Source organism: Anguilla anguilla, chromosome 4 (assembly GCF_013347855.1).
Source record: "Anguilla anguilla isolate fAngAng1 chromosome 4, fAngAng1.pri, whole genome shotgun sequence".
Lineage (NCBI taxonomy): Eukaryota > Metazoa > Chordata > Actinopteri > Anguilliformes > Anguillidae > Anguilla > Anguilla anguilla.
The window spans coordinates 19,375,371-19,388,804 of record NC_049204.1 but is presented as its reverse complement, the minus strand read 5'-3'; the positions used below and the strand labels follow the sequence as shown (position 1 = coordinate 19,388,804).

At 39.5% G+C, this 13,434-nt stretch overlaps 1 protein-coding gene across 1 annotated transcript; it reads right to left on the bottom strand.

Annotated features, from left to right (window-relative positions):
* Window positions 1–245: 245 nt before the first annotated feature.
* elovl2 (ELOVL fatty acid elongase 2) lies at window positions 246–9,773 on the bottom strand. Its single transcript, XM_035415789.1, has 8 exons — window positions 9,524–9,773; window positions 6,850–6,913; window positions 5,812–5,999; window positions 2,972–3,049; window positions 2,053–2,224; window positions 1,557–1,681; window positions 1,343–1,477; window positions 246–1,095 (listed from the first exon to the last, which is right to left on the bottom strand). The coding sequence occupies exons 1-8, from the start codon at window positions 9,524–9,526 to the stop codon at window positions 973–975; spliced, it is 888 nt and encodes a 295-aa protein (XP_035271680.1). The 5' UTR covers window positions 9,527–9,773; the 3' UTR covers window positions 246–972.
* Between the last annotated feature and the right edge of the window lie 3,661 nt (window positions 9,774–13,434).

Below are 13,434 nucleotides of genomic sequence, written 5' to 3'. Positions count from 1 at the left end.
TGGTTCAGGTTTTTGTTACAGTATGAGATTACATCTTCATCGGAAATCAAAAGTTCCTTAAAACAGTAAGGGACACAGTGAAGAAAACAGTGCTTATTTTAAACATGGTTTTCAGATGCAACAGCAGATAAAATGGTAATTGTTTAAGAAGGACGATAGTGCTTATGGTTATGCAAAAATATATAGACATGGGTGAAAAGGTTACTGGCAATGTGTGTCATTCAAGTCATGGTCACAGGCAAATCTTGTCTTTAATGACTTTATTTTTCCTGACATTGTTATCCATCTTCAAACACACATTGATCAATAACATTTGCTTTAATTGACCACTTATAAAGTCTAAGAAAATTGTAAGAACATTTTTAAAATATAATTTTCTAAAATACTTTTGTTAAATGTACTACAGCTTGCATGGTTGCCCCAGCGAACTAAGACATTCAGACACATTGAAATGATTGTGATTCATCAGGTAGATGGTTCTGTGTTTCTAAGGCATCATTTGTTTAATTTAGAATAATGTTTTGTGTAATTCAATAATTGAAGGTGGCATACATCAAGAAAATATTAGAAAATAAAATCCATTGTGAAAACGGTACATTGCATACCATTCAATACTGTTTATGAATAAAAATATTCACTTTCTGTATGTGTCCTTGATGGTAAACGTCCTTCTCTGCACAGTGATATCAGTAATGAAAGGAAATTGCACAACTTGAGACCCACGTTTTCAGACACTTTCACCGAAAAGCCAATGAATGCCGCGTCTTGATACATACAGTACTGGGCACCATTTCATTATAAAGCTTTAAGGAAACAAAATAAAAACACTTGATAAAAAATTAAGAACAAAGTGTTCTATACAAAATGCAACATACAGTAAATTATCCCTGTTTGAGCTGTAGCATTATTTCAGAGCATCTTTAGATTTGGATACCCTTCTAGATGGTTAATCTTTCCTGTCACTACCCAAAACTACTGACTTTTTTGTTTGGATCCATTAATTGAACTGGAATAGCCATTGGAATGACCCTTTTTGACATCATTTAGACCAATGGGCACTTTTTCTTCTTCCCCTTTTTGTCGTTTCCTGTACGTCTGAAATCAAATACATTTTTATTTCAAATTATTATTTATAATTTAGTCATTCATTAGATTAATATAATCATTATCATCTTTCACATATAAGGACCCAAAACGAGAAGTAGGATAATACTGCCTGTAGTACTGTTTTGGGAAATCTTATGTGACTTGAACTAATTCTGTGTAAATTTTGAATGGAAAGTTGATTTAAGCCAAACCACCTCATTGAAACTGTAGCATTTTCATTGGCTGCTCTCCTTACCTGTACGTAAAAATTAACAAAGAGGATGACCAGCGTGGTCATGTAGGAGGACTGGAACAGAAGACAACCAATAGGAAACCCACAGGGTTTGACCGCTGCACTGAGGGTGTGTGTGATGGTCAGCACAAACTGGATCTGCCAAAAAAAATGGGATGCCACTGTAAGACGGCCACTCATAATCACCTGTTAACCAACTGAAAAACATTCAACTCACCAGCTGGGCCTGTGTAAGATATCTCTTCCACCATAGGTATCTGTGCATGGATGGAATGGTGGACAGTCCATAGTAGGAGTACATTAACACATGGATGAAACTGTTCAGGGTTGGTCCAAAGAAACCTTTTGACAGAATAAACGGAACGTACATGAGAGGCTCTTCACTGCAAAATAAAAGAATAACATACTGAATTGTGAATCTTCTCCTTCCACTAAAATTTAGAGGATACAATCTTGTTGTGGCCTTTACATAAATACAGTAGGACCAGGTGAGTTTACTGTTGAGTCCTTCGTCAACTTGTCCAATATGACATGTAAAGACAGAACAGAACAGGGTCTATGAGGTTTTAGGATCACAATGTAGAGGGAAACCAAGCTTCCCTGTCGGGACACTGGCAGTAATGGCGCTATTTGTATTTCCTTTTCTGTTCTTGTGTGATAACTCAGAATTGCACTGAACATGAGGTTGACTTTGTTGGTAGGCTCAGACTTACTCTGCCCACACGGTATCCAGTTGAGCACGCACCACCAGATGTTGAACATGGAGGCGTGGTGGTAAACGTGCAAGAACGAAATCTGATTGTTCTTCTTCCTCAGAACGAAGAATATCGTGTCCAGGAACTCAATGAGCTTGGAGAAGTAGTACCACCACAGTACTTTGGCAATCTGTTAAAATGGATGCAGACATCTCTCAGAACAACAAGGCTTTGTTTTCTGTTCTTTCACAGTGAGGGCATTTAATAACTGTTGGCTGATTTACAACACTGAGGTGAAGATCTGAGATGCACTTTTTTCAAGCTGTGGAGAGGAGCACAAATGCAAAGATGAGAGGCAGCCATGAAATTGGAATGTGCCATGCTGGTGGTCAGGCTCATTTTAAAAATGCCATAATGGTATTTTTAACACCATCCTCACTTGTGATAGATGCCATTCATGTTAAGTACATACGCTTAATAATAACATTCGAGTAATGTCGGCATAACTGTAGGTAGTCCAAGCACATGAGCATAGCTTTCGATGCATCAACATACCTACCCCTCTTTCCCAGCAAAGGTGGGCCCTCTAGCACTCTCCCAAGTTCTGGAACAGGAAGTGCCCTCCATTTACCTCCATTTCCACACCACAGACAATCGAGAAAACGTGTTTGGCTTTGCAAAGCCTTGAAGTTTCTATCATGTTGGAACACATAACAACTGGCCACAGAGTTTTTTTCGATGAGGCTACGTTTAACTTCCTTTAAAAATGGTTGCATACCATACATTATTTAAGCATTGCACAGAAACAGGTTGATTATACAGGTAATACCCATAAACAAGCGTGCGTGGAGACGGCTGTTAGGGGTCAGCTCATCGCTAGTCTCGTTAGGAGAAAGGGGATGAGGGGATTAGAACACGAGTCGGTGGGTGGGCTCACCCTGATGTCGGCGTCTCCCGCGCTGTTGAGATTCTGACACTGCAGCCGGTAACCCCCTACCCAGGCGGCAGCTATCAGCTGAAACAGAACGCCATCGTAAAAAGTCACGAAACGCTCCCTCGGACCCATCCCTCCCACCCTCCCTCACTCATGGTAAGTTCCTCCCAGTCCCCCAGACAGTCAGACTCGGAGGGAAACATACTTTTCTGTTGCAGCGGGGGAGGGCGGTGCTATGATATTGAGAGCAGCTGTAATAGGATTGGGACAGATGAGGTTTCAACTGCATAATTTGTGATAAGGAGGGATATGTGACTGCTCTCATCAGAATAATTGCATTTAAGCAATCATTAAATGCTGTACACCCCTCCATTTGGAGGTCAATTGCTGTCTCTGTGTCCTAGTACTAGAAGGAGATTATTGACACGATTCCAATTTTGGGTCTTCGTGTTCAGTCTTAATGCTCTCCAGGAAATAAGCAGTTTTACCTTTCAGCCAGAAACTGAAATTTTTTCTGTGGGTGCAGTATACTAGTCTTTTATAATGGCCCAGTTCAGTAGGTGGGTAGATAGCTCTGAAATAATCAGTAATAATGTGTAGAGAATTTACACTCTAGTTAAAATGCTAAATCACAACTAGACAATTATACAGAGCCACTCCAACACGATCCTGGGATCTTGTTTTATGTAACATGCATGACCTCTTATTTTGGATACATGGGTTTAAACATCAGCTGTTCTTTAAAATATACAGCACCTCCAGCACACATTCTACCAACCAATTCAGCCTCAAATATTCTAGTCAAAAGCAGATGCAGTGTTAAGAGATGGGACAAGGCTTATATTTAGTCTTTAGTTACAAACCAAAGCTGATTTTGACCACCTCAGTAACTTAAAGTCTATAACATGTTTCTAAGCATCACATTCCTGAAAATAAATGTCAGATAGGAAAGATGCCAGGGTCAAAGGGGGAAGAAAATGGCTGATAGCTGTGATGCAACACTGCTGTTAGGGAACAGATAGTGAAGGAGGTTCTGAGGTGCCACAATAAGAGGCATTACGTGAGTGAACAGACGCTCTGCAACGACGGAGAGTTCACACAAGTCTAACCGTCTTTTTGACGGTACTGTTAGAATCGATTGTGATTTACAGCGTTCATCATCTATGGGTTAATTAGGCCTCTAGGGACCTACAGATCTCTGGCTCAGCAGAGCGGGGATGGGCCACCAGGGGGCGGAAGCTTGGAATATCTCTGCTGGTTATCTGGAACCGGCGTTGCCATCTGGGACTTCACCACAGGGGCACAGCCTGGCCCGATGTAGCAAGAATCCTATTCACCGAGCGGACAAGTTGAGATCAACTAAACCAACCACATTCTGTCTTTTCACATTCACTTGGGCCAGGGTGCGAAAGGCAGACTTAATGCAGGAACGTGAGCCAGTTTGCACTCAGGCCCATTCATCACAGCTCAAGCTGCCTCCTGATTCAATAACACAGGTAACTGGGGTCCCTGACTTCAGATAACAATACATAAATCTATAATAGCAAAACTGGGTTAAAAAAAATAGAAAAAAGCATGATTTGATTATCATCTAAAAATTGTGTACATCAACATGAACATGACCTAGGTCTGACACCACTGATTGATGATGCAATCAAGAGCCAGAACTTCCTGAAATTCCCGAAGAGCACAGACAAGAGCGACTCAATTCACGCATTCTGAAGATGCATTCAGATTCAGACTGTTGATACGCGTGGTTTTTGTTTCATCTGAACGAAGGGTGTTTGCTCTACAAATGAATTTATTCTCAATACTTACATTATTTGCTATAAGATGTGAGTGGACATCAGTGCCTGTTTATTTCATGTTTCTGAAATGTATATTTGGTTTTATTACTGAATTTCTACGCATTAAATACAGTATACTATTTGCCTTAAGAGACAGTTCCACAGTCAACCATTTTCTTTTTCGTTTCCCTTTGTTCAAAAATAAAAGCCGTCTAAAGAGGTAAGCAGTCATACGAGAAGGTCAAGCGGACAAATCCCAGAGGTCATTACAACAGAGAGAGAGAGAAGGAGAGAGAGACAGCAGGGTGCCCTGCCCCCCCGGAGAGCACGTACGCAGTGTGACTCTTGCCTCATGGCTGCGAGCCTGCCTTCCCCCTTCGGCATCTCAGTCTGGCCTTTTCAAAAATTCACTCTGGCTCATGCACGTGAGGAGGAGCAGATAGCATTACTGGAAGGAGCAGCTCCTTCTCCATGCTTGCCGGTAACAAAACTAAGGTACCGTGCCATTTCATTCCAGCGTTAACAGTGATCATACGTGCGTATTTACAAAGTGCCTGGAGGACCGTCGTTTTTAAAATCCAGCATTTAACCGTAATACTATTATTTCACATCTAAACTGAATTGGAACTTGATAATACATTTAAGCTCTCTGCTAAAAGCAAAATAGCAATGTGAAAAGCAAACCCTGAAACACATAAAGAAAAGCCTAGGTAAATGTCATCTGCAATTCAGGATGCTAAGCCTAATACTGTCCCTGGGTCCGTGTAATCCAATGAACCATTCTGAATGCCATATCTGTCTTCCAGCAGTCCATCCAGGGCTTGGATAAAATATGAGGCATGCCAATGCTCACAGATTTAATCTGATTCAAAAGGCCCCAGCTACTGGAGCTTAACAATCAAAAGCACTAGCACACAGACTGGCACACTCCATCAAGGATACTAGCAGGGGCTTGCCTGAGATAGAAAGGATTTCAGTAACACAGTTAAGAAGCATTGCACAATATTCACGAGGCAATATTCACAGTTTTTTTACCATGGTGCTTTTGGTCCTTACCTCAATGAGCATGTAGAGAGATAGCATAGTCACAGCAAAGTTGTATACAAGTAATAGTTTTTTCAATGAATATGCTGGCCTGTTCTTCATGTATATTGGTCCAAGGTATACTATAAGGAGGTAGACTACGGTCAAGGATAGTGTGGGTAGACATGAATCCAACAAGAGCCATCCCCTCACTCTGGAGTCTGTGAAATGGGGGGGGAGGAATAATGTACAGTAATTAGTAATCATTCAGTTTCATTGTTGATTGGGCACATAAATTACATGCTGAATACTAAACATTGGATTTTTTTTTTCTCTTGACATCTTTGCTGTACACAAGTTGTTTGCATTTTGAACCTGAAAAGAGGGCAGCATTCGTGTACTGCCAACTGAATTTGGCAACTGGAGTGCTCAGAATGGAGCAGTTTTGGTTTTTTAAAAACGCTGCTTCTTAATTCAACCAGTCTACTTAGCTGTGTCTCAGTCACCTTGCACAGGGCTGTGTTGAGTGATACTATGACAGACTTGTCGCGACTGATCAGTATTTCCTTTGTATTCCAGAACAGGTGCAGTATCAATCTGGTGAGTGTCTAGGCAAGATTGGCAAGATTTCGGTATCCAAGGAAATTGCTGGAGACTGTGCTGAGCCTGTGCGTGACGTGAATGAATTGGAGCTGTTAACCGTCGCTGTGACAGGAACGGTTTTGCAAATCAATAAATCACTGAATCACAGGAGACCTTTCTGCCAACCTTGCCAACTGCATTTCATCCTATGCAACCTTCCCACACAAGCTGAGCTTACCTTGTGAGGATTTGTATTATTTATATAAGTAAATCAGATTAGATACTATGACCTGGATCCAAGGCAGCCTGCAGCATTCACACCTGGGGTGAAGCTTGCAAAATATAAATCATTTCCAAAAGTTAATTTAGATACTCAGCAGAATAGCTTGTGTGTATACAGTGTCTAAAGCACTGAGCACTCACTACTGTCTCAGTATAACCAAAGGCAAGATGTCAGCATTATGCCCAAATTGGATATGCAGTGCTCACCTCTTTCACCAAATAAGTAGTCCACAAAAGAATTCAACTTTTTGTCAAAGGCCTCTAGTTGGTCCTGAAAGTGAACAAATGAAAATAACAGCTATGATTAATGTGAACTGAAATTTTTGTGGCATTAAAAATGAATGGAATGAATGGAATTAACATTAATGCAATTAGGAATGAAAACCCAGGCACAAATTCCCTCAAGATACTGTTCAAATGCTGCCATTTAAATGACCTCATTCTAAAGGCTGGGGCAAATGTTGTGATACCATATATTTCCTATTCTACCCTAGAGAAATATTATTCTATTATTATTTTATGATTGGACTCCATTGTAAAACTGACCCCACATTTGTCAGCCTTGTTGGGCATTTTTAGTACACTCCATATATAACAGCAGACAGCATTTTGACTTTTTAGCAAACCCATAGATCTTAAATCATTTCATCTAATTTACCTGTATACTTGCACACGACACCTACACATATACAGCTGTGTGTTCAGTTGGCCTTTGCACCATTTCCACATAATACAGTTCATTATTGTGTTTCTGGACCGTGTCCAGCCCCCCTTTCCCTCTCTGTTCAGAGGTAACTTACCATGATACAGAATCTATCCCTCGAGCAGCTGAGTCATGCATAATGAAGCTTAAAAATATGACAATTTTCCAGAAAAATTTTCTTTTACTGCACAGAAAAATAAAACAGGAACTATTTCTCTTTCTATTTCTAATATTTTGAAGACAGTAACTTGTTTAAAGATTTTCAAGACGCCTGTGCAATCATGGGAAATATAGGGCCTCATCTTTGCTGAGTGAGCCGCCTTTGGGATGACTCCTCTCCCAACTCCCTCCATCCATTTCCACCAACTTTAATGCCTATTGATTTGACACTCCATGGTGTACGGTAACAAAAGTTGGAGCAATGATTTCAAGGGAACAGGGATCTGAAATTTCAGTCCAGGATCTCTTCTGGAGGAGGTAGGGTGACCGAATGTCCCAGGGTATACCCTTGGGTGTTTTGTTTCCAGGGCTGAGGGACACACAGTACTGGAACTCTCTGCATGCTACCTTCAGCACTGCACTTTGCTTCATGTCTACTTAAATAGCCTGGCAGATGCTGGAGGTGTCCTTCTGCAGTGTGCTATGATCAGACACATGCGTACACGTAATTTATATATTTAATTATATACAGATTATATGTATAGATTATTACTCATAGTCATTGTCAAAAGTTCAGCTCATAATGCTTTCACTTTCAATCAAACTTTCACTGGGTTGGCTTTTTTCACAAAAACAGTATGCTTTTCATACCTAACTACTACAATGAGAATGTTACAGTTTGATTAACACAGTAGTCCTAGCCAGGAATTTTCTCAGGATTCCTGCAAAACATTTTCAATGAGACTCGTAGCTATGAAAAGATTTTTAAACCTTTTTAGCAGCAGCTCACCTCTGTGAGACAATCTTAAACCCTTTGAAGAGAGGAAATTGTGAGTTCTGGGGCATTGTTTTCTGGGGCTTTTCAGGCACTCTCAATTACAAAATATTACAAGGAAATATTTTAAGCTTCATAATACAGTGAGCGAACGTCCTACTGTAAATGCTGTTTCACCAACCTTGAACCGATTGAAATTTCCTCTATTTGTAAAACACAAATATGTTTGTTGTTTCTCTGTAAAGCTTATTATTGTTTCTTTCTTTCTGACTGACAGCAAGCAGGGCACCTTTTGGCTAACACTTTGGTATGCTGGAATAACAACGGCCAGCACTTCATTAGCAAGAAGAATATGTGGCACTTTTTCCTGTTCAACGGTGCAGCATGTTAAAAAAAAAAAAAAAAAAAAAAAAAAAAGCTTGCATTTCATTAAATGCTCAAGTCTGCACATGGTTGCCTTTCAACAAGCATTAGGATCTGTGCGATTCTAACGGTAAAATTAGGTACTTTTGGAGTGTAGGCATATGGGTGACTTAAAATACAAATAAATGAATTTCGTGCCTTTCTGCATGCATGAAGCTACATGCATGCAGAAAGGAAAAGGGTATTTGGAAGTATCGAAATTAACGAGAAAGAAAAACTAAGAATGTACACCACGTCTCTTAACACCAGAGAAGTGAAAAAAATTAAGTTGCACTGATTCGTGTTATTCGTATACATCGGCCACCAGGTTAAAAACAAACCAACAGATACACCTCATAATAACATAATTGATATTTGTGATATGGCATTGGAGTATACGCATACAGTCCTGTGTAGCATGTGTGTTAAAGTTTGTAGAGCAATGTGCTGAAGTGCGGACAGACGCTGAGCATCGCAACATGCCCCTTCTAATATAAAATAGGCCTATACAGTACAATTCTTTACCACGTAATTCTACCTTAGATGCGTAGACTGTTCGTCTTATCACTCCATACGAGAGAAAAAAAATACGAAAAAGTGGCTTTACAAATGAAACCCCTCAGCAGACATTCGCAGCATGACGTCTCGCTTTACAAGGAACGAATCCGTTAATAAATTAAACATCACAGCAGAAACCAAACATGTCCCGATTAATACCGCATCCTTTTTAATGAACATAGCACATGCGATGACACCAATAGCATCACCAGCTAAGCCTAGCTTAGCAAGATATTGACACATCCTGAAATAACAGGCTAACGATGAAGAGAAACCGCCCTTACCATATTAAATTGAGGGAAATTGCCCCGGTGATGTACGCGGCGTTAGTTCTTTTCTTTTGTAGCCCAAACGCTGGTAGCCTACTTGTATGGCAAACAGATATAGCGGAGACCGAAGGTGCGCTGTCCAGGGTATCTGCCTGTGACTTGAGTTTACCGTGGCGCTCAGCTACAAATCCCACGACCCTTAGCACGTCATTTTACCGACCTGCTAAACTATATCGCAGAGCACGGAGAGCAGAAAATGACCGACAAGGGCGGTGACCAATCAAGACTCACGCCATTGCGGGCACAGTTCCAGCTTCAGCGGAGAGGAGATCGAACCATACCTTGGAGGTGTGGGGGCAGGACATGAGTGGACGGATGAGAAGGGGTGGGGTTTGTATTGTCCGTAAATTATGGTGAATCGGAATTTGGAAGTCATGCATTGTGCAGACGTAGGCTACTAAAGGTGAATACGGTCCTGAGGTTAACTCAGGGTAAACTACACTGTTTGTAAGACAGGATCTCAATGTCGTTGCGAGAAATGGAGCAGATAGATTACATATTCAATCACAACCTATCGACTAGGAATGATTATGGAATGTTTAATATTCTAGCAGGAACCCAGTCGCTCTGATTAGGCTCTTTTAAACGAATACGCATACAGTCTTTCAAGGTAAACTGTGAGGAAAGGATGATGCGCATCACTCTCACATTCTGTATCCATCATTAAAGTCGTGAAAGACAATATTTCTTTTGTTAATTATTTTTTTTATCAATTTGACTAAGTCAGCAAGCTAATGAAACGCCTTAGGGCCGATGTGTGACCTTTTGCACGTTACCCTCTGGAGTTGGATAGGCTGCGTATTGTTTGGCGCAGGTTCAGGAGGTTCAAGGGTACAGCCTCTGTGCCCTATCGAGGTTTTCAGCCAATCTACAACAAACCATACTAATACTAATAAATTATTATTATTGTTATTATTAGTAGTAGTAGTAGTAGTAGTAGTAGAGAATGTAATAATAATAATAATAATAATAGTTATTATTATTATTATTATTATTATTATTATTATTATTATTAACAACAATAAGAAACAAAAAAATAATTCTCGTTGGTATTGCTATTTATTTATTTTTTTTACTATTATATAACAACTGTATGAATTTCTCTGTAGTGTTCAACAAAATGTAAAAATATAGTGTAACATACATGTTCAAGTCCTGAGATGGATGTGATACAGGTGCCCTTGGTTTTTACTGATAACATAATATACAATAACCACCTCTCCACATCTATAATATATGTTAATCCTCTTACCTTGGTTAAACAGAGCCGTTTGTTTAACATTTCTGGAAAGTAAGTGAAGAACTGTATTGCACCATTAGTTATCCTGCTTATAATGACGGACACTCATTTCTGTGCCTATGTAATCATTTTTGATCAATATAAATGACAGAAATTAATTGAAAAGTACAGTGAGGATGAAAATTCACATTTCCTGGACTGAAATTACAATGTTAAATTCGAGATTATAGGTATTGGACATATATGGAAGTGCAGAATAAAACATTAAAACCCATAGCTTTAAAACTAGTCTGATCTAAATGTGAATGAAAAAAGTTATGCAAACACTAGACATGGAGGTTGTCAGAACATATTAAACCCTGGCCAGGCTGTTAGTGAAACTCATGCTGATATTGCTTCTCTGAATAACACATTGAAAAATAAAATTTCACTATTGTATGAATTATTTGAATAGGTTACTGCTCTTTTTTGCTGATGCAAATCACTCATGGCAAAATTCATGATTGAGGATATTGCTTGCATTGAATCATCAAATATAACTTAAAATGGTTGTTTTATCCATGAAAATTTGTGCTGGCAGGCAAGATAACAAGTTTTAATTAGACTTCTTTAAACTGAAAATGTGAAAATAAAATACACTAATACTTAAAACTAGGCAGAAGCAGTGCACACATGCTAGAATAACTATTTTTGAGCATGGACTTTCTAATGTCTCAAAACAATACTATTTGCAGATAGAACCATATAATTCTAAATCGTAGGTCCTTGGTGTCCACCAGCTGTAGGCCTACTCACCCAGAAGGGCAGGATGTATTTGTAAATTCTTTTTTACACATCCCAAGCTTTGTACAACTAGCAAATTGAAATTTGATTTTTTTATTTATTTTATAATTGTTGATTTTGGCAGCAATTCTGTACTATGCAAGAGTCTTTTGAACTGAACAGAGACCTTTATAAATCATTATAACCAAGGTCACTATGACATTATGACTGGTAGAATTCCTCTTTTGCAGTGTAAAATGAAGCCCCCAACCCCCCTCCCCCCAAACAGGTTCTGTGAAAGCTCCCTGATGCATATTAAATTTCATAAAGAGACCGCACTTTTCCTAACAGGCGGCCAAAAATTAATGCATTGAGGATATTGTATATCACCATCTTTGTTCTGCTGTGTATTGTGCCATGCTATGTACTGAATAGAGTTGTTCCTGCACAGGATTTCCAGTAGTGGACACTCTTGGCTGGCGACAAGTAGGTTGCAACAATGCGCATGTTCCTCTTAACTGTGGGATCAAGAAAATCAGTGTGTGTGTGTCCCGGGTTGTTGACGGAATGGACCCAAATGCAGAGTAAAAAAAACCCCCAAGAACTCCAAAACGGAAATTCACAGATTTTAATAACAAAAACTCAAAAACAGAAAACAGAAAATCCAAAAAGAAGCCAAACGGGCAGGGCAGAAACAGGTGGACAAAAACAGGCATGGGGAAACACGGGCAAACGCTCAGGCAAGACACATGGAAACACAAGCAAAAACACAAGGAACCAGCACCCGAGTCAGGGAATAAGAAGACTTAAATAGACAGGACACTGACGAGACACAGCAGGGCACAATGCACAATCAGGCCACAGAGAGGGAAGGGAAAACGAGACAACCAAAAAACAATAATTGAACAATTGAAAACAATAATACAATTAAACAGGGTACAAGCAGGATACAAAACAGAAGTGTCGCCATCTGGCGGCCCAACAAGGAAAGACAGAGACGGAAACACAGAAACATGACAGTGTGTGTGTGTGTGTGTGCATGTTTGAAGTCAAATTTATTTTGTTTTTTGTTTACTGTTTATTGTTATTTATTTATTTATTCATTTATTGGTTTTCATTTTCCAGGAAATGGAAAAGGGTAGCTTCTATAACCTGAGGCCGGTTCAGGCCTGGATTCAAGCAAATATTTGTTATTTGACTCACTGTTAAATTTAGATTTGAGTTTTTAGTCTTTGAAAAGCACCGTCTGGCAAGTAATCACCCAAATTAAAATGTGATTGCATTATAAAAACAAATACTTGCAATGTGACTGCATTGTAAGAATGAATGCTCGGCCCTTCTACTAAGTTCAGTTTGGGGTGGGTAATATTAACTTTTAAAAATATTTCCAAATGAAAATGGCACTTGTAAAAGGTGTACTAACGCCCCCTAGTGACACTTAAGCCTATTTTGTAAATTTTTCTGGATAAATTCATTGGAGGAAAGTGAAAATGAAATCAGGTTCTATGGTGTGAGGCCATTTGGTTATTACCACAATCCCAAACAAACAGCCAATGGCTAAATCTGTGTGAGGTGCGTCATATTAATGTTCAGGGTGAATGAAGGGGGGCATGGCGCAGAAAGGGATGCTACATTGTGCTGTGCTCTGGGTGAACACTGACATGTTCTGAAGGCAGTGGTCAGTGCAGCATGTCTACAAAAACACTAACAACAAAAAGTCAATTAACTGAATATCCAGTTTATTACAGACTGCAAGCACAATGCAGATTTTGAAAAGACCGGCAGTGAGATTCACTCTCTAATTTGGCCCATGTGTGTGTCCATGCGGATAGCTCAGATACCTATAAGCTATAGAGTCAAAACA

What these genes read in the sequence shown, in the direction of transcription:
- elovl2 (XM_035415789.1), bottom strand. An exon ending in CTGGATACCGTGTGGGCAGA is followed by an intron (nt 1,682 to 2,052) that starts GTAAGTCTGAGC and finishes TTCTGTCAAAAG; the next exon opens with GTTTCTTTGGACCAACCCTG. An exon ending in ATCTTACACAGGCCCAGCTG is followed by an intron (nt 1,478 to 1,556) that starts GTGAGTTGAATG and finishes TTTTTTTGGCAG; the next exon opens with ATCCAGTTTGTGCTGACCAT.